Source organism: Halictus rubicundus, chromosome 1 (genome assembly GCF_050948215.1).
Source record: "Halictus rubicundus isolate RS-2024b chromosome 1, iyHalRubi1_principal, whole genome shotgun sequence".
Classification (NCBI taxonomy): Eukaryota; Metazoa; Arthropoda; class Insecta; order Hymenoptera; family Halictidae; genus Halictus; species Halictus rubicundus.
In genome coordinates this window covers 19,102,798-19,130,741 of record NC_135149.1, presented here as the reverse complement: position 1 = coordinate 19,130,741, position 27,944 = coordinate 19,102,798, and the positions used below count along the sequence as shown (strand labels likewise).

General features: G+C 43.3%; 1 protein-coding gene across 1 annotated transcript; it reads left to right on the top strand.

The window, feature by feature from the left end:
* On the top strand, positions 1-27,371 carry Flz (transmembrane serine protease filzig). Its single transcript, XM_076792240.1, has 8 exons — positions 1-276; positions 12,980-13,067; positions 21,537-23,941; positions 24,185-24,626; positions 24,877-25,063; positions 25,145-25,410; positions 25,796-25,950; positions 26,097-27,371. Exons 2-8 carry the CDS (start codon positions 12,980-12,982, stop codon positions 26,271-26,273), a joined length of 3,720 nt encoding a protein of 1,239 aa, XP_076648355.1. The 5' UTR covers positions 1-276; the 3' UTR covers positions 26,274-27,371.
* Positions 27,372-27,944: the final 573 nt, after the last annotated feature.

Below are 27,944 nucleotides of genomic sequence, written 5' to 3'. Positions count from 1 at the left end.
ACGTGATCGTACAGTGCGCCCCGAGGATCAGAGATCGAAAGCTACGCCGCCCCGGTACTTGGTAATCGTTCCAGAACCGCCGGATGGTACGCGAAGATCGCGAGAGCGAAGTGGCCGGAAGTTCAGTGAAGAAGTGCGACTCGCTCGGAGGAACTTGCAGACGTGTGAACTCGCGAGAGACAGTGAACGTGACCGGAGGCTTCTTTCGGAGGATTTAAGGCGGTATGAGACGACCCTGAAGGATCGACGGACGTGTCAGGGTTAATACGTTGCACGGTGAGTCCGCAGATCTCGAGTTCGTTTAACTAAGTTGGATCGACAGATCTGTAATATCTGATTCGATGCGCGAGCCGATCGATTCGATCTGAAAAGAAGAATTGCGGGATTGCTGATCGGTATGCCTTTCTTTGTTGATCTATCTCTATGCATCTTTTTTTTTTCTTAATAATTTAATGAGACCCCTTTGAAATGTTCATAAACCGTTTCTACAACTATCGTTTAGAGTACTATGTATTTGAAAAGTGTAGACGATAGACGGATTTTTATGAAAAATTGTCTGGACTAATTGCAAGTTACAGGAGCTACGTAAGCATTTCTTTCTTTCTTTAGTGACTATAATCGCCTGTACGTAATACATGTTTCCTGTTTCGTAGCCAGTACAATAATTGTACGCATTCATTTAAAGAATGAATAGGTGCAATTCGAAATAGTAAAAAGATTACAAGAATTCAAGAATGTCTATGTTAAAACGATTGATAAGGAATGCAAATTTTTACTTAGCTCCCGCAGCTTGCAATCGATGCAAATTTTATATAGTAAATAGTAATTGGTGAGAGACTGAGATCGTCCCTCGAGATATACTGTTTTAAAAATGTACTTGGAGCGCAAAGAGTTAATCAAATATTAGATCAGATGACATACGAAACAAAAGAAAACTGACCAATGAGAAGCCTGAAAGGGTTAATTAAAACGGAGCCGGCAAATTGGGGAAAAGGAACGCGTCCCGGGGTCTCTTGAACGGCTCTTGCTAAAATTATCGTGCATTAGTATGCACGGGTCGTCGCGAAGGCCATTTCCAACTATGTCCCCTGGTTCTTGAATATACTGTTAACCGATTCGGTTCGAATGACCGCGAATGGTCCGGTGTCGGCCATGTCATCGCGAAAAAAAGGACTCCCTGGTTAGAATAGTTCGCGGAGTGTTCCACAAAATTGGTAACTCTTATGCCAATCCTCGAACAGCTTACTTTTAATCTGTCCGTGTGCACAAATAGCAAAATTTCTGAAAATTTCTACTTGGAGAGATTTTGTACGTTTAGGACAAAAATGAGTAGCGGCAATTTGGTACAGTGTAAAAATTGAAATAATTCAATAGGGTAAAGGATCCAATTACTGTGGGGGTACCAATTACTGTGTCTATCTTAATTATACTTATTTTGTAAGCATAATGAATCTTGAAAAAGAGATATTAAATTGTTTCCATTAAAATCAATTAAAATATATGTTATATATTTCTTTTTAAATATTTATTATGCTTGAAAGATAAGTATAATTAATATAGACACGGTAACTGGTACCCCCACAGTAATCGACCTTACTAAAATTATTACAGAGAGGAAAACGTTCTGAACTAGACCGCGGATCTGTGTGCACTTATGGCTTACGAAAATTTAAAAAAAGAAATGCTGGCATATAAAATTCGACAGAATTTTTATTTGTTTCGGAGCTACGAAGGCTGTTCCCATTAAAAATAGAATTTTCTCATTCAATCTACAAAGATTGAAAACTGCATAAAATTTTATTTATTGATTGATTAGAACGTCCCGTGAATCGTGCAGTTTTTTAATGGCAACTTTAAGACTTTTAACGATACTTTCGATGCACACGAGGCACAGAAATCGGCACCTGCACTATGAAGTTTGATGATCACGACGGTACTGATCGTCGTGGAACATCGTCGGACGTTGACGTAAGGGTTACTGTAGAAAGTTTCGGCGACAAGGAGGAAATCGGTCAGTCTCTGTGTCTAAGGATCGTTTATCGGAACCAGGACGTGATCAGGAATCAGCGCGATCGTACGGAAGGTAATCTGACCGTGGAGCCTGGAGAAAGCTGGGGCTCTTTCCGACTTTGGCCCGTAGCAAACGAGGCGATATACATAGAAGATCATTTGGCATGCTCCGCTGCCTCGCCGCATCCTCTCCTCCCTTTTCTCGACGTTCTTTCACCGGACATTTTTTTCGTCCCATGTTCCTCCAAAAAAGATCAAACCGAACACTTGCCCTTCGACCCTTCGAACTACCTCAGAATCTCAATTTTCCGCTGAAAGTTGCGGAAGACATTTATTATTCGTTGCTCCAAAAAGACCTTTCCAACCCCCGCTCGAAAGCAAGCACGCAACACTCGCCCTTTGGTCTTTCGAGCTCCCTAGGAATCTTAGCTCTCGACTGTAGGAAGTTAAAAACATTTTTTAGCAATTTTGTTCCGGCCATAAAGCAATTTAAACTTCGCGATTTCTGTAGTTCGATTTTTCTCGCGTTGACCAGAATTTTTTTATTTCACTACGGGAATTGCAAAAGTTTGTAAAAGTCTCATATACAGTGGAAGCTCGTCGAAGTTGGGGAAATCTCGTGTTCTCTCGAGACTTCGCTTGGCAGGGAGGCATAGTTAGGTCTCGTTTCTTCGTGTCCACGGATTATTATTAATCCACTTATTTATTCGCCGGGAAATTGCTTAATCTGATTCCATAGTAATATCGGCGGTGTAAATTGGATCGTGTTTGCCGGCATTACAGGTCACGTCGCCGGCTAACATTTTTATTCGTCTTTAATTGAATTAGCGTTCACGCTCGAGGAATTACCCGGTTAGCAGATTAGCGGACAGAACGCTGTTAGAAAACGTTGTTCCACACCATTATCATTAAAAAAGATTGGCCGAGGGTGGGTTATGGTGCTCGCATGCGCTATTACTATTTTCTCGCGGCACTTACACGGATCATTAGACCGGCAGTCCTCGATTCGAAGTTAATGGTACCTGCTTGCACGTGGAAGGGTTGAACGGAACACAATTCGACCGGCGGTTAATTACTATTGTTTGGACGAGAACGTTCTTCTTTACTGTCAGTTTTACGAACTCTGAGCCTCTTATGCGAACTGCGCCCTCAGACGAGGAACCGTCCACTTAAAGTTAATGACACCTGTGTGCAACGTGCAAGTTAATACATCGGGTTAACGCACTCGCTGCAAAATTAATAGACTGCGTATTTTTCTGCAAAATAAAAATTGTGTACGTTCACTGCAAGCTACAGTATAAACATTTATATCTTTCCTCGATCATTTTAATAAGGTTAAAATAGTATATTTAGAGATTCTTTGAATGATTTCCGTGTTTTGTAATCGATCTACCCATTTTTATTGCAAATGCATAAAATCCATATTTACGAGAATAGCTTGTGGGGGTATTCAATGAATTACTATTGTCGTACAGTTAATTGCTAGGTTATTGGAATGGTATTGCCGAGCAACACGTTCAGGTAAAAATAAATAAATAAATGAAGTAAATTCAGATAAATTCAGTGTTGAATTCGTACGGTTGGATTTATGCTCGTTCCGGTTTGGCTGCGGCCAGGTTTCACCGGCCAATGCTCGACGATAATACTTTTGACGCGGATCGATGACGCAAGCGGCTACATTAACCTCGATCCCATCGAAACGTAACCCTCGATATATCCCACGGATAAAGAGCGCGCGAGGATTCCGTTATCCTAGAAAGTGCCGCGGCTTAATGAACCTCGAGTCGGTACCTGCGCGAGACGAAATTCACTCGTGTCTACGGTGGAACGACTGTCCTCGACCCTGTTCACGGCCATTCCGACAATCAGTAGGTTAATCGACTTAACCTGTTAGCCGCACGATTTTCAACCTCGAATTGGCCCTTCTCCTTTTTATCGTTCTCTGTCCGAAGAGCGTGCACACAGCGGCGAACCCCTTGTTCAATGTAAAAGGGCGTTTCTGACGTAATTTTCATATTTAGTCGAAACACTCGAGGGATTATCAATAAACTGCGGATCTTCATGCATTTACGAAGAAATCCTGGAAGATAAAATTCGATAGGATTTAGCCATTAATAAATGGAAATAAAATTTTATTTTTTCCACTTTCTTCACCCTTTGAACTCAGATGTCCTCTCTAAGGGGACCAGCATAGATGGCTCCGAGTGCAAAAGGTTAACATTTGTCTAGAAAAGTTGAAAATCAAAAAATTCGCAAACATCCGCAGCCCTGATCAATTGTTCGGTACAAAAAATTTGTTCAAAACACGACACTTCGACAGTTCAATTTTGTCCACGAGAAACGGGTTTTCGGGGAGTAAATAAACTCGAAGTCGGGATCGATAAAGAGAAAAAGCGGCGAATGAGATTTCCCGTACTGACCCCGAGGAACGTCCGACACTCGGTTACACCTGCACAGGTTGGCCTTGTGTGTGCAACAGAGTTAGGTATGCCACGGTACCGGGTAGTGGTAAGTCGGTAACGGTTGTCAGCGCGCACACGGCTCGTGTCACTCTTTCCAATCGTGCCGGTTGATTTGTGCGTTTAACGCTTGCTCGCGTCTCGTTCGGTCGCTCCATTTCAGCCTGGCTCGCGCAAAACTACCTTGCAATCTGAAACCGAAAAGAAAAAAGCAAGAAGACTGTAGCCGATCTAACCAATAAATAATAACGCCTCGCGGATGTTACATCGAGAAGACATTCCTGTAAAAAAGAAAAACGGCTTGAAGAAAAGAGGAAAAAAAAAACTTGCGCGAAAGCCCATCGAGAAAATAGAGCGAATATCGGCTCACGGCGGAGTCGCGTGGAGCGGTAATTTATCGGCGATTAGTTTCTCTTGCGATTATCGTCGCGCTGTTGAGGCACCATTTTCTAATGATCGACTTCTGTCAGCGTGGCCGAACGTTCCGGCATGTTGCTCTCGTTGCCCCAGATCCGGGGCTCTACTTTTCGAGGCTGTTTAAAATGCGGACGTCGCACTGTCCCTTTCAGGTTCTGCCTAAAGGTGTCCCGCGTACGTTTCGTCACGCAACCATTGTCCGGAGGAAGTGTTAACCCTTTACGGTCCAACGTGTTTCCTCTCTTCTGCCTCAGAACTCGTTACAAAAGTGATCATTTATATTATCCGCCTACATAGGGCAAATAAGAAACACTATAATTTTAGCTGGGCACCGTGTAATTGATAGATGCGATGGGAATCAATCAAATAAGGAACTGTTGCACAAAAGTCAAAGGGTTAACTGTTTTGCTAAAATAAACTCTTTGTAAAAGGGGACTCATTTTCCCTATAAAACGTGATTAATATATTATTATCACCGTTGTATCATTTTCAGCTCACGGAAGTTATCCTTGCACTGTGAATTATTTCATGATTATAGAAAGAATATAAAATGTATATTTATTGCGTGCATATTATATTCTTTAATGGCTAAACGTCAACTACAAGGAAACCGGATTTTATTTTTGTTTCGAGGAAATGAATTATATTTAGTAGTTTGAATTCTTCCTCGTAATTTCCCATGACAGCGTCTGTATGGTTAAATGAATAATGAAGTGAAAAATCCAAGGCCGACGGTTTGACCGACAGTACGCAATGTTCGCGAAGTGTTCGTGTTGGAAAGCCCGTTCGGCCCTTTTCCAATTGAAACTCTCGACGCCGCGCCGGTTCGACTTTGTTAGATCAGACGTACAGAGCAGATTCTCTTTTCCACCGGTTTCGGGCCGCGCCGGCATGCTCGACTATCACTTTCCGCGACTCCGCTCGCTGCCAGGAGAGGATAGGCCGCGAGTCATTCGAGTCGAACACCGAGACCGATCGTGCAAAACCGATCGCTCGGGTTTAAAGCGGATCGCCCGACCGTCCAAGTGAAAGCGTCCGGGCGGCATCGGAGAAGCCTTCTGTCGGTTCTGTTGCACGGGCCCATCGCGCGGCTTACTTTCCGCGCGATTTCGTTCACGGAAACGGGTCTCGATCGACCCGCCGAATGAGTCGTCGGAAAAATATCGGTCAAGCGTGAAAGAACTCGATTTGACCGCCTCGTGATACATCGGGGATCCAGTCTCGTACTTGGACTGCGGCTTTGATGCGTTCACGATGAAAATAGATCAAATTGCAAAATAGTGAAAACATTCAAAGAATTTCAAAGTTGTATCGTTCTCAAGGCGGTAACGTTATTACGAGAAACAAATGTAGCTCCCGTGTCTTCACTGAAAATCCGCTGTTCACTGAACACGAACTATAGCAAAAAAGGGACACCGATGGCTAGATCGTGGGTTAGCTAAGAAGATAAATTGTATAGAATGATGAACTTTAGGGTTTTCAGGGGTTTGAGAAAGGAGATTTAAGCCGATCCAAGAATTCTAGAGTCTCTTCTGTAGCTGTAAAACAACCCAGCTTTGATCACGAACTATTGCAAAAAGGGACCTCGATGGCTAGATCATGGACAAGAAACTAAATTGTGTAGCCGACCAGTCGATATCTGGTGATGAACTTCAGGGTTTTATAAAACTTATGGAAGGTAGTCTAAGCTCGCGCAAGAACCCTACCGCCTCCTCTAAAGCAATAAAACAACACACCTCGTGGTTTGATCACGAATTACAGCAAAAAGACTTCTCGATGTCTGCACCCTGATTTACCTAAGAAAATAAATCCTGAAGCCGACCAGTGGATCTCTAATGACGAACTTTAGAGTCCTCCAAAAATGTATAGAAGGTAGCCTAAGCTCGCGCAAGAACCCTACCGCCTCCTCTAAAGCAATAAAACAACACACCTCGTGGTTTGATCACGAATTACAGCAAAAAGACTTCTCGATGTCTGCACCCTGATTTACCTAAGAAAATAAATCCTGAAGCCGACCAGTGGATCTCTAATGACGAACTTTAGAGTCCTCCAAAAATGTATAGAAGGTAGCCTAAGCTCGCGCAAGAACCCTACCGCCTCCTCTAAAGCAATAAAACAACACACCTCGTGGTTTGATCACGAATTACAGCAAAAAGACTTCTCGATGTCTGCACCCTGATTTACCTAAGAAAATAAATCGTGAAGCCGACCAGTGGATCTCTAATGACGAACTTTAGAGTCCCCCAAAAATTTATCGAAGCTCGCGAATGAACCGTATCGCCTCCTCTAAAGCAATAAAACAACACACCTCGTGCTTCGATCGCGAATTAAAGAGTCCCCGATGGTTCCAGCCTAGGAAGATAAATTGTGTAGCCTAACGGATGATCTCGAAGACGATCTCTACTGTTTCCGGAGCATCTAGGAAGAAGACCGAACTGAATGGAACAGTTCCAAAGTCCTCCTTGAAGCGAGATTTCTCTTCGACCGCGACCGATTGCAAAAGGAAACGTCGATGGTTAGCCGGCGGTCTGGGCAATGAGACGTCGGTTATAAATTGGGGAGAAGAACACAACGGTGTGACGATAACGACGACAACGACGACGACGACGATGACGAGGTGAACCGTCTCTCGGTTGAGGCCAAGCCAATCGGGTCACCCAGATCCAATAACGAAGAGCCCCTCAGACGAGGCCTCTGCGAGCTTTCTCCGAGGTTCGCGTGTGCACACACGGATTCCTATGCACACGCCGGTGTGTTTTCACGCACCTGTACAAGCCCCCCGTCCCCCGTCCCCCTCCTCACCCGCTGACGGACGGCCAATGAACGCGGAAGAATTTTCGAGGCACTCTCAGCGCTGTGTGTATACTCTTTGACTCTTTCGCCGGCGATCCACGCCGGGAGGATCGAGAGGATCGTGATCGTGACCGTGTCCGTGTCCATGTCCGTGTCCGGGCCCTCGCCTTGCCTTCTATACTCGGTGTCCTCTTTACAAACGCTCGAATATCAGAGATTCCTTTCTACTTCTATGATACACCGACTCGAGAGTGGAGCAACGCCATAACCCAGTCGTTCTGACAGCAACGCGACAGTAAACCACCGTGCTCCATAAAGGAGGTCGTTCGATTACGTTTCGTCGAGAGCTATTCCGTTTTATTCTGCCCTTTGCGCACCGAACATGTTCTAGTGAACTCGCTGCTGCGACAATACCACAATACTTTCCTCCAAGACAGAGACACTCGCGTGCACGCATCAGTTTGATGTGACGTTAACCCTTGGAATGGCGGCTCTAAGGCGCCACTAGAAATTGCCAATCATTCACTTAGAAGCGATTAAAATACATTTCCTGATGTTAAATCACAGTGGATCGTCAAAGATGTTTTGACACGATTGCAGAAATAGTTGCGAGGACATTTGCCAGAATTCTCTTTTTCCAGGAAATGACTGTTTAGGGGATTCATCGTGGCGGCAGAGTCGCGAGTTACCCAGCAATTTTTGCGGAATTCTGTCCAGCAAGCGCCGTTCGTCCACAAACCCTTCGGTTATCCGCGGCATTTCACTGCCGACACGTCCCGCGAACGGTTTTCGTGGAAACACGTAAAATTCGCCGTGCAATATAACGGATACTCGATGTCCGCGGCGCGCACGCATCGATGCTGAAAACCTCCGGCGCATCGAGCTTCGGTTTCAATTTATTACCGCAGCGTTTCGCTTTATCCGTGCTTTCATACGCGGAACCCGTTTTACCTTTTAGATTTATCCGCGGGAACGCGTTTGCCTGCTTGTACGCTCGTAAAATCCAACGGAGGAATCGGAAGGGGGATAAACAAACGGGTCGGCTCTGTCTTCTCGTGAAACGCGGGAAAAATATTGGTATGTTCGTTTCTTAAACGCAAGAGCTTCGCTCCTACATTTGTCATATTCAAATTTGTCCTAGCAGCCTCCATCGATCTGCTGGGAAAAAAAATTAAATAGTATAAATTTAAAATTAAATATTCAAAATAATATATATGTTATTATTAATAACGTACTATTATCATTAATATATTATTACGCATAATAATATTTTACTATTAGTATTATAATATTTTAATATTAATATTATAATAGTAATTTTAATATTACAGTTTGATTCATTATTTCTTTTATTGTTATTAAAATATTTGGGATGAGTTATTCTTGAGATTCAGCAAAGATGCTATTCATACCTTCAGACAATCATAAATTGATGTACACTGGAAGCATTAAAATATGCGTCGACACCATCACCGTCACAAGGGTTAACCCTTAGCACTCGAATGGCGACTGTAAGGCGCCACTAAAAATTGCTGTACCATTGTTCAAAATATTTTTTACATTATTAAATTTGTTTGTATTTCATAAATTACGAAACATTTTAGTATTGTACGAGTAAATTGCACCATTTTCGTATTTATAACATGAAAAGCAAATGTATAGAAGGGAAATATTCTAGGTCGGAAGAAATGTTTCGTTTTGGAATTAAAATAGCTTCGAGTGTAAAGGGTTAAAAGCCACTGCAAGCAAAAATTATTCTATCGATTCGAATGTACTCGAGATGGGGGGGGGGTGGAAAATCTGCGAAGCTGCAGCGGAAAAGCATTGTTGGATGGGGGTGGAAAAGGTCAAGGAATTCCCTGTAGATGACGGGGATCACCTCGGAATTTGGTTCACGACGAAACAGTAGCAAACGGTCGCCTCGTTAGAGCTATTACATCACAGGCCATGACTTCCTCCGGTGCAACTGCAATCGTTTCCGTAGGAACGAGCGGGAACCGTTCGCGATAATTACGTTCGTCTTCGCAGCCGGTGCTCGGTTTTTGTCGCGATCGAAACTACTTGAAACCGAACGCCCATGCCGCGAGGAAGCGAGAGAACACGGAACACAGTCCGAAGGAAAGTGGCTTCGTTGTATTCGCGCGTGTGCCGGCCGTATCGCGCGCGAATAAACGACCGAATGAAAGCGAACGACGATTGTCGCGCTGTCAACGCGAAACACTCCCGCGATCACACACGCCTACGATTCCTTCCGTGGTACGGGGACGACTTTGCACATTTTCTCTGCGGAATTTCACGCGGGACTCGCAACAATGCAGTTTGTCTGCTCGAAATAATTTTTGATCAACTCCGTGTTCTAATTTTTCTACTGAAGTTCGGGGCAGGCACACAGTCGTTTCGTTACAGAAAATAATTTTTCGAGTACCGGTTTAAAAAACACGACTCTCTTAATAATTCTAAAAAAAAAACAAATGTTGGGCGACACAGGATACCTCTCTGTTAGGAAATTTTTAATAAAATACTGTGATTTATCCCTTTGAATATTCTACAGTGGAATCTTTACCGAATTTTTGAACGATGCACAGCGAGGAAAAGAATTTATTTAACGATCCCTGCATCTTAGATTTGCCAAGCTATCAGACAAGGTATTGGAAAAGAGTCGGTTTCAATCGAGAATGTTATGAAACGGAGTAACGGTGTCCTCCTCGTTTCTTCTTCATCTTGCCGCGCAGCCTCCCCCGCGTGTATTGTAATGATCCGTCATTACGACTGGTGGAAATAACGGACATTCTGCAAAACGTATGTATGAAATGGACAACGGGGTAACGACTCTGCAGCGAATTTGATTTTTACTGCTCCGATGAACTGTCGCAGGGCAACGCGCGTAACATTGTCGCCCGTTGCGTGCGCGTAATAGCGTTTTACTACGAGTCGAAAAAATGGATAACGAACGTCACGTGGAATTGATAATTGATAGTAACGGTACACCTGTCTTGACTCACGGATTCCTGGTCACGAACTGGCGAGGGAACCAATTGCTGTCGAACGCGCGAAAAACTGTGAAACGTTTAGCAAGCTCTAGATAATGAATGGTTCGAGTCGCTCTGGTGTACAGTAAAGTCTTGATCTAACAATAAGCCGAACGGAGCTACTCGATCTCAGCCAGTTTGCCTATCCCCTCCACTGTGAGGCATACCCCGCGAGGGGTCAAGAAGCCGAGCTCGTCCAAAGTCCAATTACAAAACTTCTTTAAATGTCATTATTTTTTTATGGGACTGCCACCATCTTATTCGTGGCATTTTTCTGATTAAAATGTCACTAAACACGATACAATTTCAACTGTATTTCGTGGTTTAATTGACGTGGTATGCAGATCAAGACTTTACTGTAGTCATCGAGCGGTATAGTGAGACAAATCCTGAGGGATTTGGTTTCGCAGAGAATTTTAAGGAGTTCTAGAATAATTTAAAATCGGTTCCTCGTGACGTCAACTTCGCTACTTGTTTTTCCTATAAATACATAAAATCGTTGCTCTTCGTTGCGTCAGAAGACTCCCCGAGAATTCCGATTTTATAAGCTAGAAGATGCGCCAAAGTGCATAGAGGATTAACTAGACGCGAAAGATTTTCCGTAGGAGTCGAAAGAGGGATTTATCTGAATTTCGAAAATGGGCTGCCGTCAAGTGGATAATCTCGGTCCGATTGTAAGAGGATTACACTCTGAACGTTAAGAAATGAAAGCTGGGAAGAATGCTCGGTAGCTCGATCGACCGAGAGGTCAATGATGAAAGCCCCGCAATAAATAGTTATGGGATCTCGAGGAACTGATTATAGTCGGAGGAAGGAACTGATCGGCCGGTAGCAGATTCGAGCAGCTCATTCCTAAGAAGGTCAGAGGAACGAGGAAGAATAGAATGAACGGCGACGACGGGGGGAATTGGTAACTGGGTTACCGGTGTTTTCGCGAACCGACGCTGATCAGCCTCTCGCTCTCTTCGTCTTTCTCACGGCCTCTCGCGTTCCCTCCCGAGAGATCTTTTCCCTTCGTTCCTCCACGGAATCGTTCTCTCCTGGGTTTAGCATCGCCGCGGAGCCAGCGAATCCGTGGAACGCCTCTCTGGGCTGACTCGGTAACGGGATTTCGGAGCGCGTAGGGACACCGTGTGTACCCGTCTGTGCTCATCTCCGAGGAACACACGTGCGAATGAATCTCGACAGGTATCGCAAGAAGGCAGGTGGACCTACATCGACTTCTACTGGTCCATTTTGTAAACTCCTCTCGATTTTAAAAGTGAGCTGATATATTCTGACGTCGAAATCCGTTTCCGAACAGCCGAACAAATTTTGAGCAAAATTTTAAATTTTACCGAGGCTCTGAGCGAGTCCAAAGAGTCGAAGACGTTAGTTAACACATCAGCAGGGATTATGCCAAATAAATATTGTCTGACACTTACTTAGGAGTTCCTTTGTCTCTCTCCAACAATTTAAGAAAATCAAAATTTCGAATGACACGATTTACGTGATCGGCTAAGATTTGAGCAATAATATTGATGGATTAGGAAATAAAGTTTCGTTCTGTGAGAAATATGCTGCATTCCCAATTTTTCTCTCAGACCAATTTTCTTTCTTTTTAGTTGCGCTAATTATTATTGCAATCTCTCGGATTGACACTCGGTTGCTTGCCAAAATTCTCTTCAGCGATTTATTATCCTAGCAGAATCAACTAAAGGTGAATTTCTACCAAAGTCAGAGCGGCTCGTACTTACAATCGTATGCTCAGATGTTGTTGTTGCTTTGCTCGCATCAATAACCGAAAATTTCAGGAACTAAATGAGAAGAAGCATCAATGAGAAAAAATTGCTGTACTCGTGAGGGAGTTTAGCGAGCGGTGCAATCAACGGTGGATTTTTCTGTGGCGCAGATTCGAAGAATTAAATTGTAATTGAATCCCCGTGGCGCAGGCTCGAGATATTCCTGTACCGTTACCGAACATGGCGCATATAATATGAGTAGATTTGAAAGGACGATTAATGTGCTCGGCATTCTCCGGCCGGAGAAGACCATTCGTTTAAAAGTAACGTCGCCAGTAGAAGCTCATTCTCGCAGCTTCTGTTCGCCTCGAATCGGCTCGGCAAAATGTAGGCTAATTACTCCCCGGCGGGTTTTTTCTCTCTCTCTCTCTCTCTCTCTCTCTCTCTCTCTCATTTCGCTTTAACCAACAATCTCACTTCGCCAGCCGACCAACAATAATCTCGTTTCTGTGTGTTTGATTTTTTTGTGTTTTTTTTTGCTCGGTTGCAGATGGCTGTCGGGAAGAGTGTCCAATTACTCATCGTCATCCTTTCTTCGACGTCCGTCATTTCGCACTCTTACGTCGCCCAGGCTGCAGGTAACAATTACGTTGCGTAACGAACCTCTACCGATAACACGGCAGATCGTAACGCCTCTCTTAATCGAGCCGGACAATTAACAATTAGCGGTACACCGTCCGAGACGACTTATCTTCGCGGGCGCAATTATCATGCGATTTACGACGGCGTACGACGAAAGCGAGAATTTACAGATGAACCAAGAGATTGTTAACGCTAGACCTACCGCCGCGCCGCCGGTCAAATCATCGGTTTCAGATTTTTTATTTCAAAATAATAATGTATTTATCACAAAATCGAAACAAATTCAGTCTCGGTATTTTCCTGAGGCAATAGAGACCAGTCACTTTGAAATTTACGAATTCACTTGTGGGTTTTTGATTAATAAACTGCGAATTTGTATGCGAAATAAAAATTATCTGCATCGATTGTAATAAATAGGAACCGTTAATACAATATGTACAAGAGTTCTTAAAATCTGATACTTTCTCTATTTTCTGTTTCGTCTGCTCATTTTTGTCATAACCAGTCCAGTGGTTAATTGTAATATTTTTCAATGTTCCTTTTCGTTTTGTTCACTCTGTCGACGTGTACGGTGTAATCGTCGGGTTCACTGGCCTTCCCTGGTTCACGGACTACAGCGAAAACAGTGAAAACTGAATTAAAAATTAAACGCTCCGTAAACTTCCACTTTCCTGCTGTTAACATTACTAACAAGCCCCGATCTGCAACTAATACGATACAGATTGAAGACGCAAAATCAGATTAAACACTTCAGTTTCTAATTTCCTCAAGCTCTCGAAATAGTCGGAGGATATTTTCCAATAAGAGGTATACCCCCCTCCCTCCAGCGAATAACCTCAACATTAGTTATAAAAACGAACCGCGGATGCACACAGATAACTTCCAGCTTCCGTATTTCCATAAAAAAACGTCGACTCGTCGATCCGGATCGAACCACGCGAATTTTCCTCTCTTATTGGACGGCCAGATAAAATAGAACCGAAGGGAAGATTCGTATCTCCTGTATCGAGAACGAGTCTCGTCGATGAAAGATATGCACCGTCGACGGTAATTACAAGACTGTTCATCCGGAAGCATATTTCCTCGGCAGTGAATCGGCCGGAGAAACGAAACCGTGAAAGTGACCCACGCCTAGAAACGTCGGTCATCGGGGTGATCTCGGATTCTTTCGGGATCATTAACCCATTTGCATCGTTACCGCACATATGAGCGCGCTATTTTCCCGAGATTGATGCTCGTTTCTCGCGTTTCTGCACCAATCAACGCTTCGCGAAGCAATCAATCCGAAATTGCGCGCGACTCGAACAGACACGCCGTTCGAAAGTGCTGCAAATTTGAACGTCCGTGAAATCATTGGAAAATTTTTTTCCTGGCTGAATCTTCCACGGATTTGAAGATTGAAGCCTTCCTTTTTCAACGAGTTCAAAAATTTTCCGTACAATTTTTTTTTAACAGTTTTACAACAGAAAGTACTAGGTACAAATCCGGCCTCCAGACGCACTTAATATTATTATAAAGTTGATAGCACACTTTTCATTCGAAGCTTAATGAAACGGCGTGAAAAAATCGTACATCAAGTTTCAAGGTCTCGTTTGTAGAGAGGAAGCTTCAATTTTCGAATTCCAAGTACCGAAAAAAATTTTGTAACGGTTTCAGAGAAGTCTCAGTGCGTAGACGTTTTGAGAGACAAAAACGTATAATCAGCATCCGGTTTTCTGGCTGCTACTTCATTAAAAAAAAAAAATGTAGAAGAAACTAGTTGACGGCAGACGAAAGTAGAGATTTCCAGCTTTCAAACAAGCCCAGACTCATTGTTGTGCGATCGTTTTTTACAAAGTTATAGCAGTCTCAGCAGTGATCAGTTTTTAAAAATCGAACTCTAAATGTCTCGTTCTCGAGAAATTGTCGATATTTGAACCACGATAATTTCGTTTTCAAAAATAGTACAAAAATGAGCCTAGGCTTGTTTTAAAGCTTGAAATCTCTACTTTTGAATGTCGTCAATCATTTCCTTCTAGAATTATTTTGTACGATGCAGTGGATGGAAAACTGGATGAACGAAATGGTCGTAGTTAATATTAGTTAGTTAATACGATGGAAATGAAGTAGTTCACGGAATTCCGCGTTGTCATTCGAATTCAGCGGGAATCGAATGTGTGTCAGCCGCGGGGAAATATCTGAAATTTCTGTCGCGCATTGGGGACGGGTCTGGAGCTGAGGGGCTGGGAGCCAGGTTCCGCGAGCTCGGCTCAGTTCGATGGAATTCACGACTTTCGAAAGGAAGTGAGATGTAAGTGGAATTCGGTGTCAGTGTCGGGTTCGCGCGGTCCTGAAAAGTCAAACGCGGTGTGTACACGCGAAACGTCGGTTCCATTCAACGACGGAACCCGAGCCCACGGATATAATCCGGCGAACGGCCGACACTGCGAGACACTGGGAATCCTGAGTCTGGTGCCGCGCACGTGGGAACACCGTCCCAGCGGTGTTGACGCGCGTAATTACATCGCAAACAATCCACGCAGCCGATGGAGACGCGAGCAGAAGAATATTTTCCGCGGGAAACGGAACATTTTCCTTGACCCATGACATTTTCTTCGATCTCCGCGGATAAACTAGGACTGGTTTTATTTGCTGACACCTAGATCGGTCGCGTTTGTAAATTAGAGATGTCCCGGCTAGATTCGCGAGAGAACAATGCAACCGATTCGTGTCCCTATTGGATGGTTACATGTAAGTTGGAATTTACAACGGATTTTCTAAAAGAAAACGCAACAGAGGTAACGCACGCCTTGAGAAATTGAAATAAAAGTATTATTGTGTTTTGTTACGATTCGTTGTGTGCTCGTAAGAGGTAGGAAGATATGCAATCTGATAATCACGTTGCACGTTACTCGACGGTTTTACGCATTTCTTTATGCAAATATCTCGAATAGCTGTTAGGAATTAACAGCTTATCTGCTCAGTATGTATATATTCTTTTTGAACTAAGAATAGTATGTGCGGGGACTACTTTCTCGGAAATATGGATTTTTCTGCGGTTTATCGCATGAGCTACTGCTTGAAACGTCTGTGGAGATCCATTGTCCAGATGGTGCTATCGCTAATTAGAATGTGCCCACTGAAATTAACACAATTGGAATTGGTGCAGATCCAATTTTTGCTTGATGAGCATTGCTTGCAATATATTCTACATATCGAGTTCTATTTCCCGGGAATCTGTCACAATTGGGAGTTAGTGATCTTAGTTTGATGGTCAGTGATCTTATGTCGATGGTCAGTGACCCTACTTTGATGGTCATTGATCCTAGAGACAGAGAGTCAACTGATAGGATTAAAATTAAGATTACTTTTAAGACAGTGATACAAATTATTTTTTCAACTAGTAGTGTGTTGCTTCGATGATCAGTGACCCTACTTCGATGGTCGGCGATTCTAAAGACAGATAATCAAAAACTAGAACAATTCAATTTAAAACAGTTGTCACGAGAGTAGTTCAGAGTGTTTGCTTAACTAATAATATGTTACTTCGACGGTCAGTGGTCAGAATTCGATGGTCAGCGACAACTTCAGTACCAATACCGTGTGACCTAACAAAAGTAACGACTCAAACGTTTCGTCAATGATTGCACTGACAACCGGGTTGATTTCCTGTGACCCACTATAACTATTTCACTTGATACATCGCCGCATGCGTAAGCGTAAAAGTTACCCGAAAGTTCGTAAACACCGCTCACACGATGTGATTAGAAAATCCACGAGAACATAACTGACAGACTCATTTCCAGTCAACATCGGGATTTAACGAGCTGCTGGATACAGGAGCGAAACTTTTAACGAACCCCAGAGCAAGTTCAGAATTCTGACGCGACGTTTTGCGTTGCATTAATGCTAGAAAAACGCCGGTCCGGTTACGGTTCGACAAAATTGTAGATTATTATTGTACCCGCGGTAACGAGTCTGCTTACTCGGACGCATCTCGTAATCGATACAACAACGTTCGTTCCCGGACCCCTCCCTATCTGTGCCCACACCCCCATGCCATGATAATTGGAAACGTTGATTACATTTCCTCGAGAGCATGCGACCATCGTAAAACCGGGAAACACAGGCAAACACTTTTATCGAGCTGTTGCGAATGTCGCTAACAGATTGAAAATGATCGCGCAGTTTAATTCAGAGGTTTCGCCAGTAAGCACGATAAGTTAAGAATATTGTTAGAAATTATCAAAGCTCTAGCTTCAAGAAACCTGTTTGCAAAGGCTTCCCTATAACAAATAATTAATAGAAATAGTCTACATTCTTTCTTCGCTAATTTTAACTAGCTGACATTGATATTTGTCCATTCTTTTAATCTATGCTCTGCTTTAAATTGCACTCGCCCGTTTTTCTCATAAATGCCTATAATCTGCAGACTATAAATAATTATTAACGAATACAATAGATGGAGAGTACTGTTAGAATTTATCAAAGTTCTTGCTTAGCTAAATAATTATTAGACTGAGAATCTGAGTAGGAAATAAAAATCTTCCGCATTAATTGCAAGAAGCGTGAATCAAATATGTTGCTATATGAGTGTATATATATATATATATATATATATATATATATATATATATATATATATACATACAGGTGTTCACGCTATTACTAGCCAGGGTTTTCTTGTAAATAGTAAATATTAGACAAAAATGAAAGAGGAACAAGTAGTACAGTTTTTCATACGGAACACAATAGCGTATGTAATTTTTGTTGTGTTTATACTATTCTGTTAGATATGAAGGTGACCTTTAATTTTTTAAATGGAATGCTATATATTTTTTTATATCACATGAAAGCGTGTGTCTAGACGAATTCATCCGTAGACTGCATAGTGACCTTCAAGATCATACAAGGTCAGAAATGGAAGAAACATTTTGAATATTTCATACCAATGTATTTACAAGTATTCCTTATTCATACGAATCAGATGATGTTGTCATTCACGTTCAGAGTGTTTTTACTTCTAGTTTATACTATGACGAGACAATTCCGGTATTACTTCCGAAACCGATTAGTAATATCGCATAGTAATGTATCGAGAAGGCGGATATGGTACGCATTTATTACCAGTGCAATGGAAATAAAAAACGAAGTAAATTGAAACACCTAGAATCTAGAAGAATATCCGGACAGAGTGCAACCAAATGAAAATCAATTTGTTTTGTGTGCCAAGCGTTTGAAGGAAACAGGGCCTTTCCAAAATAAGTGTCATAATCGGAAATGTCTTCTTTCTAAAGATAAAAAGTTAGAAGTCCTCTTACATTTTTTAAGAAAATCCGACAACTTCGGTACGAAAAGTAGCTTCACATTGGTATGAAATATTCAAAATGTTTCTTCCATTTCTGACCTTGCATAACCTTGAAGGTGCAGCATGCGGATGAATTCGTCTAGACACACGCTTTCATGTGATACAAAAACATATACAGCATTCCATTTAAAAAATTGAACGTCACCTTCATATAAGTGTTGCGTATAAAAAACAGTACTACTTTTTCCTCTGATTTTTTTCTTATATTTACTATTTACAAGAAAAACGCTGGCTAGCAATAGCGTGAACACCCTGTATATACTCATGCTCCTTGTCCTTCTATTTTCAATTTTAGCAACTTAATCTTGTCAGAAATGAATAAATTTTTGGTCTAACCGTCCTGCTTACTCAGAATAGAAGTCGCCGCGGCAACAATCGACAACACAAAAGCCTAAAAGGCTAATTCCCCGTTCAGAAAAGTCCACGCGAACGGCCAGACGTAAAATCTACATTAACCGGTGGAATCTTTCTCGCGATACGAAGAACAAAAAAAAAGTGATGAAGTCCGACCCAGGAACGGTTCCGCAGCCAGGTCAGCGTTGTCTCATGAAAAATTCCGAGTTGCGTCGGGCTGTTGCGCTACTTCGTATCTCGAGCTGTAACCGAGATAACGAATCAGCTGGCCGAATCCATTTAATTGCCGAGCGATTTGATCGCTTAATTGCGAATGCTCTTTAGAGGAGTCTCGTTCGATTCGGCGATCACCGACAAACTCTCGCAATTTCAGATTACAAGAGAGTTCGTTTCACTGATTCGATCGGAGATAGAGGAGTCTCTCTCTTTCTCGCGCGCGCGCGCGCGAAAATAATCATCGCGAGAGGTGGAAATAAAAATGGGGAAAAAATTATGTGGAACGCTGCAAGTGGCCGTGTGTCAAGCACTGCGGACGATGCACGGAGTAGGTCATTGTATCGGTAGTATGCAGGCATATAAGGAAGCACGTGCAGAGCCTACATGCTTGCTCGCCTATGCCTCGGTCACCTAACCAGAACCGATCACGGTGAATACTCGGCATCGCGGTCGGAAAAAACTTAAATACGCTCAAGCTCGAACCTAAACACTGTGCGCGAAACTATCGGGTCGGGCCGGGCCGAGAATCTTTGCCGCGATTATTTCTTGGGAATCTCGAGGATTCCAGAGAATAATCGCGATTATTCGGGATTATACTCGAGATTCTTGAGAATTACAAATATTTTCGGCAATCCCGACATTTTCGGGTTTTTGCACACTTCCGTCGCTCACGCCATCAATTCGCCGAGAATTTTGTTAATCCAGTGACCGAAAGTTGAACAACCGATTCCCACCGCGGGCCAAACATGGAATTCGGGCCGAGCGGCCCCGATTCCGCCATGAAACGCCTCGAACGGGCCCCGGACCCCCATTTCGTTTTCAGCCTGGTCGTCGGACCGTTGCATGCAACTAATTGCCGTTGGCCTCGGCAACGGCATTGTTCAGCTTGATTAACGCTTAATGGGCAATTCTCCTGGCTCTAACACTGTGTTTTAGCGGGGGCAAATCTAACGCTACTTGATGGCGATTTTAGCACTTAAATGCACGTTTGGAATGTAGTAAATTGGTTAATTCGTTTGTGTCGAATTTTAATTAATAAACAGAAATCAATTTTTTACTTGGCGATATTGAGTCGGTATGAAACGTTAGTTGATTTAGTCTTTGCAGAGTTGATTTTGTACAGATTATGTGGTTAATTAAATGGTGGTTAATGTAGGGGTTGAACTTTGCCGTATACATCGTACTCGTGCTTGTTGGTTTTAATGGGATAAGTATGGTATGTTGTGGAAGGATTTAATTTTGTAATAGTCCTTAAGGATTAGAGAAAATTGTCGTCGTTCTGTGCCGTTCCCGAGAGACCTATTTTTAATGCAGCGAGAATGGTCATTTACGAGAGGATTTATTTTTGTAATCCTCTTTGAAGATTAGAGAAATTTTTCATCTGCTGGAAAAATCCGCCCTAAAGGATTCTCTTTAGAACGCAACTCGACTTGTAACAAGAGTGAAACAGTAAAGCTAAATTTATGGTTATTCACCGAACATTTTTATTATTACGAGAGCAACAATCAATTGAAACTCCCGTTAGAATCATTAATCAAAAAATTATGAATATATGAATTAATCCAAAAATAGTTGAGACTAGGATCAACACTGTTCACAAACAACAAATGCGTACTCCTTGATGTACTTCGACTGAATGGCGTCTTTGGAAACATCTACGACGATCCCTCCCATAAAGCCTGTTTTTTCGTTGTCATTCAAATAAACGAGAGATGAAAAGGGCAGTCAAGTGAGAAAGTTTAATCTAGGGGTAGTAGGATCGTCCCTAATTGCCTCCACCATTCTTATCTATTTGGGTTTCCGCCCAATTTCGTTCAAACTTGTATTCTCCCTTCTATACAACCCCCATAAACTCTAACAAAATTAATGGAATTTAGTTAGAGAAGCCGAAACTGGAAGGATCAAATTCATGATGATGATGATTCCATTAACCCTTCTGCATCCTTCAGGCCCAGTATAAATTAATGTTCTCCATTATATTATAGCAACAATTAATTTCTAAATTCAAGCAAAACAACAAGCAGACAGAATGAATAAAATAGTGTATTTCTTTGAATTAAGACGGTATCAAACCAGAAGGGAAAATTTCCAAATGGGAAATGTTGAGTAGCAACTGCTGTGCCAGCAAAATCTAAGTAGACTCGTGAAACTAGAATAAAATTTTCCCAGCCTCGCTGACAAACTAAAAATCCGCAGACGGTATCGAATCGGTACACACATGCTCTTTTCCTTGCGCGTTAATTATCCGCCTTTGTGTCAAAGAGTCACAGTCGAACAAACAACCAACGGCGGCTGTTATTATTACACCTCGAATTCCCAGCAGAGCAGTATGTCGGTTAGAGATCCCCGAAGGCAGACTTTCTACTGTCATGCCCATAGCGGCTACATCAGTTTATCTTCACGCTCCTGTTCGTTTCTTTCCGTATTAAAAACATTACCATACCACGGTGCATTTATTACAAGCCGCGTTGCTATCGGCGCATAACAGACACCCATAAATTATTATTCATACACACAAGATGAAACGAGGAATCGCTCTGGTTCGCAGGTAGAAGACTGTTCGGCGGTTACAGGATACTGCCGAAGGTTTGTCAGCCGACGATCCCGTCCCGAGTGAAATCCACGGAGCCAGCGATATGCATGTTCAATTATGAGTGTTTGCAACGGAACGGCCAGGTCGTGGGCGCCTGCGTGGACGGGTTCCTGTTTGGTGCCTGTTGTCAACTGCCCGCGAAGAATTCTGGTCTCAGCAACTTGGACAAACCCGGCGCCAATTGGCCAGACTCGTTCGACGTGCACGAGATCGATCATGTGCCAGATATACCGATTCTCTTGGACTCTGATGGAACACCGTTAGGAATGACAGTGTCCCAGGATAATCCTGTCAAGACTGAGACCCCTGGGAACCAGCTGAGCAACGAGGAGACTTCGTATACCAAGATCTCGACGTTCAAAGCGCCCTCGACAACTGTTAGGCCGTCCAGCGTGGCACACATCATGGACAGCATCCAGAACGCTGAGAAGCCCCAAATACCCTCTCAGCCGGACATCAGCCACCTGGAAGAGGACTTCCCAGCTCTACTAGGTCAACAGAGCATCTTAGACAACTTGTCTTTACCTGGACTCCTCAGTCACTCGAACAACAAGAATAATAACCAGTATCAACAAAGCTCGGTTAATGTGAATCCTGTGACTACTTTATTGAGTCCTGACCAGATCCTTCAGATTGCCGACCCTGTTGATCAATTGCCCGCTCTGTTCTCTCAGGGATTGGGTCAGAGCAATCACACCTCCGCCGACACGATACTCTTGAACGAGAATGGAACCACTTTGAACGAGACTTACAATCCTGATGATCTTTTCAAACCCAGTCTCGAGTCCAGTACTGAGTCTAGAAAGGTCTCCGAGACTACCCAGAGACCCAAAGTGACGGAACCCTCGCCTGTAACAACGAAGAAGAAACCTTCCCATGGATCCACTTATCAGAACAACCCTGGGACTCAGTGGATCAAGTTCCCCGATCAATCTTCGTCCTCTAACTTCGATCAGAAGTTCGGCACGCCTTCTATGACCAGGTCGCCAAGCGCTACCACATATAGTGTTCAAAAATCCTCTACTACCGAATCAATATTCGAGACAGGCACCTTCGAGAAGGCTAGCACCATTCAAGAAAGAGTGTCAACGAAGGATGTTGAAGCTACCGGGACTGGGAGCGAGAGGACCACCACGCCGATGACCACCTTGAGCGACGAGAACGACGATGATCTAATTAGGGTGCCCACTATCACCTATGACACGCCATCGGGCAACAAGAAGGATGACACGATGGAAAAAGAGGAGCTGTCGATCAATCACATCATTTCCATTCTGAATAATACGAAGCCCGGCTCTGGGACCACTATACAGACGCCTAACTCGTCCATCAACAAGTGGGTCAGCATCGACGAGACTTCAAAGCCTTCCCTCATCAGGATCTCCACCACCAAAGCGTCCACACCTGCGCCAGTCAGCACTCAGACCTTCCCCTATGTGTTCTACAAACCGCCGAATTACTATAACTACGACACTGTTCCAACGGAGACGACTTACTCTACTTATCCGACGACTTATTCATCAAGGCCGTCGACGCAGGCTAGCAAGTTTGGCTACACTCGAAACTCGACTGTCAATCCTCCAGCTCCGACGCTCATTGTTCTAGGACCTTTAGGAACGGAATTGTCAACGGAGACTACGCAGAAGTTGGTCACCAAGAAGCCTGAGACTGCTAAGCCCACTGTCGGCTCTCTAAGACCCGATCCTTTGACCACGAAGAAGCCCAGTGTCTCTACAACCATCACTCACAACATTAGCACAGTGATTTCGAATGTTGCGACTAATAATGTTGTTTCCACGAGTTTCTTCAGCGTGAACCTGAAGGATGGCACCACCTCGAAGCCCACAGTTAGTAATAATTATAGTACAGAGCCTGTCGTTGCTGAAGAGACACAGACCTCTGTCAAAGCACCCACCAGAAGGCCTATAATTTGGACTACTTTAGCGCCTTGGTCTGACAAGCCTAGTTTCTACTTGAAACCTTCCACACCGTCGTTCATTTTCTCTGAAGACAATCTAACGCCTGTGAACACTGTCATCGTGAAGGATACTAGTGTCTCCACGACCATAAACATCAAGGCCACGACACCCCCTCCTCATTGCGAGGATGAGACCCCTGCTCCTGATGATCTGATTAATTTCCCACCGGTCAGGAATCCTAATTTGAACATCTCTGCGCCGATTTCTCAGCAAGAGAAGCCGGCCATCATTGAGACTTTCAATAATACTGGCTATCCTGATATTGAGATACTTGGGGAGAATGATATTCCTACGCCTACGTTTATCGAGGACGATGTACTGACGAATAAGGTGGACACGTTTGTGAACAAGATCGTGCAGAGTCTGCAGGGCAACTTCCAGGTACCGAAAGTGACCTTGATTATAGTGTTTAGATGGCTAGTTGAGTTACACGTCTTTGTTTTGACAGCTAGTTGAGGTAGACAGCTTCGTTTTGATAGCTAGTAGATGATGCGTATGGACTTCAGTAGGCTTTACAGGAATTCGAAAGTTGTTCTTCTCGTTCATCTTCAGATTTTGAGAAATTTAATCCTGAAGAGAAAGAAGAAACAATATTTTTTGTCTCACATTTTTTCTGTCTTTTAGAACCTCAAAGACGTTGTATACAACCGAGCGAACGTTACAACAACGACCCCAGCCACTTCCACGAAGAGACCACCGAGCACCACGAAGAAACCCATAAGAAGGCCAGCCTCGACGACTAAGCCTTTGTCGAGTACAACGAAGAGACCAGCCACCACGAAGAGACCCGCCAGTCGTCCAACTACGACAAAACCATCGGCGACGGAAAAACCAGCTCGTCCTTCAAAGCCGACAACTTTGAAACCAAAACCAACCACAGTGTCCAGCGCTACCACGAAGAGGCCTCAAGTGACGACGAAACGAACCAGACCGACTAGAAGACCTACCACCACGGTAGCTACCAGCACGGAGGCTATAGTCGTCGAAGAGGAAGAAACTAGTCCTGCTACAGCTGTTGAAACAACCACTGTGGCGCAGACTACTTCTGGCAACGATCTACGGTCCCGTAAGTTCAGCAAAAGTTATCCTTCTTCATTCTAGTTATCCCTGCAAAGTAGATACTTCAGTTTTCTTTGAAAAAGAGCTATTCGAGTTCTCTTCGTGAAAGAGCTACTGTATTTTTCTCCACGAAAGAGCCACTATACTTTTCTCCACGAAAGAGCTACTCTATACTCTCTAGATCTAGCTCTCTCTAAAGACTGATTTTTGACACCTAACCTTTCTCTGGCTCCCAATTAAACTAATTCTCTTCGCAGAATGTGGAATAAGGCCCCTAGCCAGGGAAGGTAAGATCGTCGGAGGCAAAAGCGCCTACTTCGGCAAATGGCCTTGGCAAGTCCTCATCCGTGAGGCTACCTGGCTGGGTCTCTTCACGAAGAACAAGTGCGGGGGCGTCCTAATCACAGAAAAATACGTGGTAACCGCCGCTCACTGTCAACCAGGGTAAATTCTAGCTTCTGATCCATCTCTCGTGGATTCCTTCAGCTTTCCGAAGATCTAAATTTTCTTATTGATCCCGCACAGATTCCTAGCAAACCTGGTAGCCGTCTTCGGAGAATACGATCTCTCCGGCGAGCTAGAAGACAAACGCAGCGTGACGAGGAACGTTCGACGTGTCATCGTCAACAGAGGCTACGATCCTGCGACTTTTGAGAATGACTTAGCTCTTCTAGAACTGGACTCGCCGATAGTGTTCGATGACCATATCGTTCCCATCTGTATGCCGGATGATGGCATCGATTTTACTGGGAGAATGGCCACTGTCACTGGCTGGGGCCGACTAAAATACAGTGAGTGGTTCCTCTATCCTTCATAAACTGCAGATTTTACGCTTGATTGATCGAAACGATGCAAAACAGCGAGAACAGTCGAATAATTTTGTGACACTGTTATGTTGTTCTGAACTCAATAAAATGATTAACCCTTTTAATGCCTCGAGTCGATATATCGATTTTTCGTTTTCAGCCCTCAATTCGTGAAAAATAATTTTTTTCTTTTTGTTACGTAAATCTTTACAATGAAATTAAGAAAGGGACATGGAGATATCGTTATGTTTAAGGAAGATATGTCTATGTAGTTCCTGTGTGATACATATTAATTTTCATTTTGCATGAAAATCCACAGTCTACTAACGACCAATCACACATTCCAAACGCTGGAAATTTTTTGTTACAGATGGTGGTGTACCGTCGACCCTGCAAGAGGTCCAGGTACCGATCATAAAAAACTCCGTCTGCCAGGAGATGTTCCAGACGGCAGGACACTCGAAACTGATCCTGGACAGCTTCCTGTGCGCAGGATACGCCACTGGACAAAGGGACTCTTGCGAGGTACAATTCATAAAGTCATTGAATTTCCCGCTGGGAACCATAAGTTCGTCGTTTCGCAATTCATTCCGCGCCGCGTGAAAGCACATCAAGTCCCCGTTATGCTTTTCTCAATGAAACGGGGATGTTAAATTTTATGATTTCTTCAGGGTGACAGCGGTGGTCCACTGGTCATGCAACGACCTGACGGAAGATGGTTCCTGGTCGGCACGGTGTCCCATGGAATTAAATGCGCTGCGCCTTATCTGCCTGGCGTCTACATGAGGACCACCTTCTTCAAGCCTTGGCTTCAGGGTGTCACTGGGACCAGGGGATTGGGGAACTGAGCCTCTCCTAACCGAACTACTCTGGCACTGACGATTCTGTGCCGCCTGTATAAATGTACAAAGGAAGACTAATTTATTACCTTCGGGATCGATCGAGGATCGAGCAAACGGAATCTGCATACTTTCGATTTTAACCCTTTGCACTCGATGCCCTAAGACGTTCTGGAAAATGGGATGTTGTTACTCTAGCCAGCAACTCGAACGTTCCCTCTAAGCACGTAGAAAGATTGCTAATAATTGTAGGGGACGAAATCAAGCAGACGATAAAATTGGTTTAAATATAACAGTAACTAATTTAGAACAGCACCTACATAGATTGGGTTTGATTTTCTACTGACAGCCAATTAGCATCACCGGGCTTTCTTTCTGCAAACGGATAAGATCTTTCTGCAAAATAAAAATTGCCCAAGTCAATTGTATGAAACTAGAATGCACACAGGTATTGAACAGTTTCATCCCCTAAAAAGGAACGAGACCTAAAATTCCATTCTTGTTTCATAAAAGATTCAGGCCAGCCTTCACTTAAATAGAGCAACCATAATCTCTAGTATTTTACCTGAAACTCACATGCGAATATATGAGTTTCTGGCAGGTGACAGAAGATTCTGCGAGGGCAAAGGGTTAAATAGCGTGCCCGCATCGAAAGGCCGAGCGATTATTCGAATTTCGCAATGGTATCGCTGTCAGTACGAAAAAGGTGCACCCGCTTCAAGCCGATCGATCGTGTGTACGTGAACGTTGCACCAGGGCACGCGTGTGCCAGGCGAGCTTTGCATCTGGATCAAAGATCTCGAGATCTCGTGGGCGTAATTATACTAATTTGTTAACGGAGCAACGAGCCGGCCCGCCCCAGTTCACAGGCTAATGAGGTGGGGCTCGTTCGGATAAGTGAAAAGTTTAAACGGCGAACGACGGAAAATCGGCGGCAAGAATGATTTTTGCAGAGAGAGAGAGAGAGAGAGAGAGAGAGAGAGAGAGAGAGAGAGAGAGAAAGAGAGTATACAGAGCTCCAGGATGTCTAGAGTAATTTAATGAGCTGTCAGGATTGCTTTGATTAAACACCGGCCCTCGTCGTTCGCCATTTCGACCCTTCAATTATCGGATCGCACCCTTAACGGTAAATTGCGATTCGAACAGAGTGTTGAGTAATATACGGACGCAATCACGTGTTGCGAGCCTTATTTATTTCGTTGTTAGCTGTTATTTATTAAACCCATTTTTATACAAGATAATAGACTTCTTCTTTACACCTTCTTCACACGGAAACGCAGGAAACTATATAATGGGTGATCAAATTATTATGAACAGACGGGAAATGTTGCACATAAACAGCTCACGTTTTTATGAATGTTATTGTACTATAATTGGACCGCGGATTTTATGATTTACAGCAAGAACGCATAAAGGAAAGGCACGAAGATATCAAAACAATTTAATAGAATTGTTAGATTATTTTCAATTTATTTTCAATTTACTTAAGAGAAGAAATGTATTTTTATTTCAGTCCCGTTTCTTGGAGTTAATGCAGAACATTTTTATTTTGCATAAAGAATCGCAATCTAGTCATAAATCATTTCCAATTTGTTAACAAACTTCAAATAAGGGTAGTTTCGAAGCGTTCATAATAATTCGATCACCCCGTGTACTTTCACGCGAAAAAAAGGGATGAAA

Coding starts and splice junctions, on each gene's coding strand:
- Flz (XM_076792240.1), top strand. CDS start 12,980: ATGGCTGTCGGGAAGAGTGTCCAATTACTCATCGTCATCCTTTCTTCG. Junction 24,627..24,876: donor TGGCAACGATCTACGGTCCC/GTAAGTTCAGCA, acceptor TTCTCTTCGCAG/AATGTGGAATAAGGCCCCTA. Junction 25,951..26,096: donor GACAAAGGGACTCTTGCGAG/GTACAATTCATA, acceptor TGATTTCTTCAG/GGTGACAGCGGTGGTCCACT.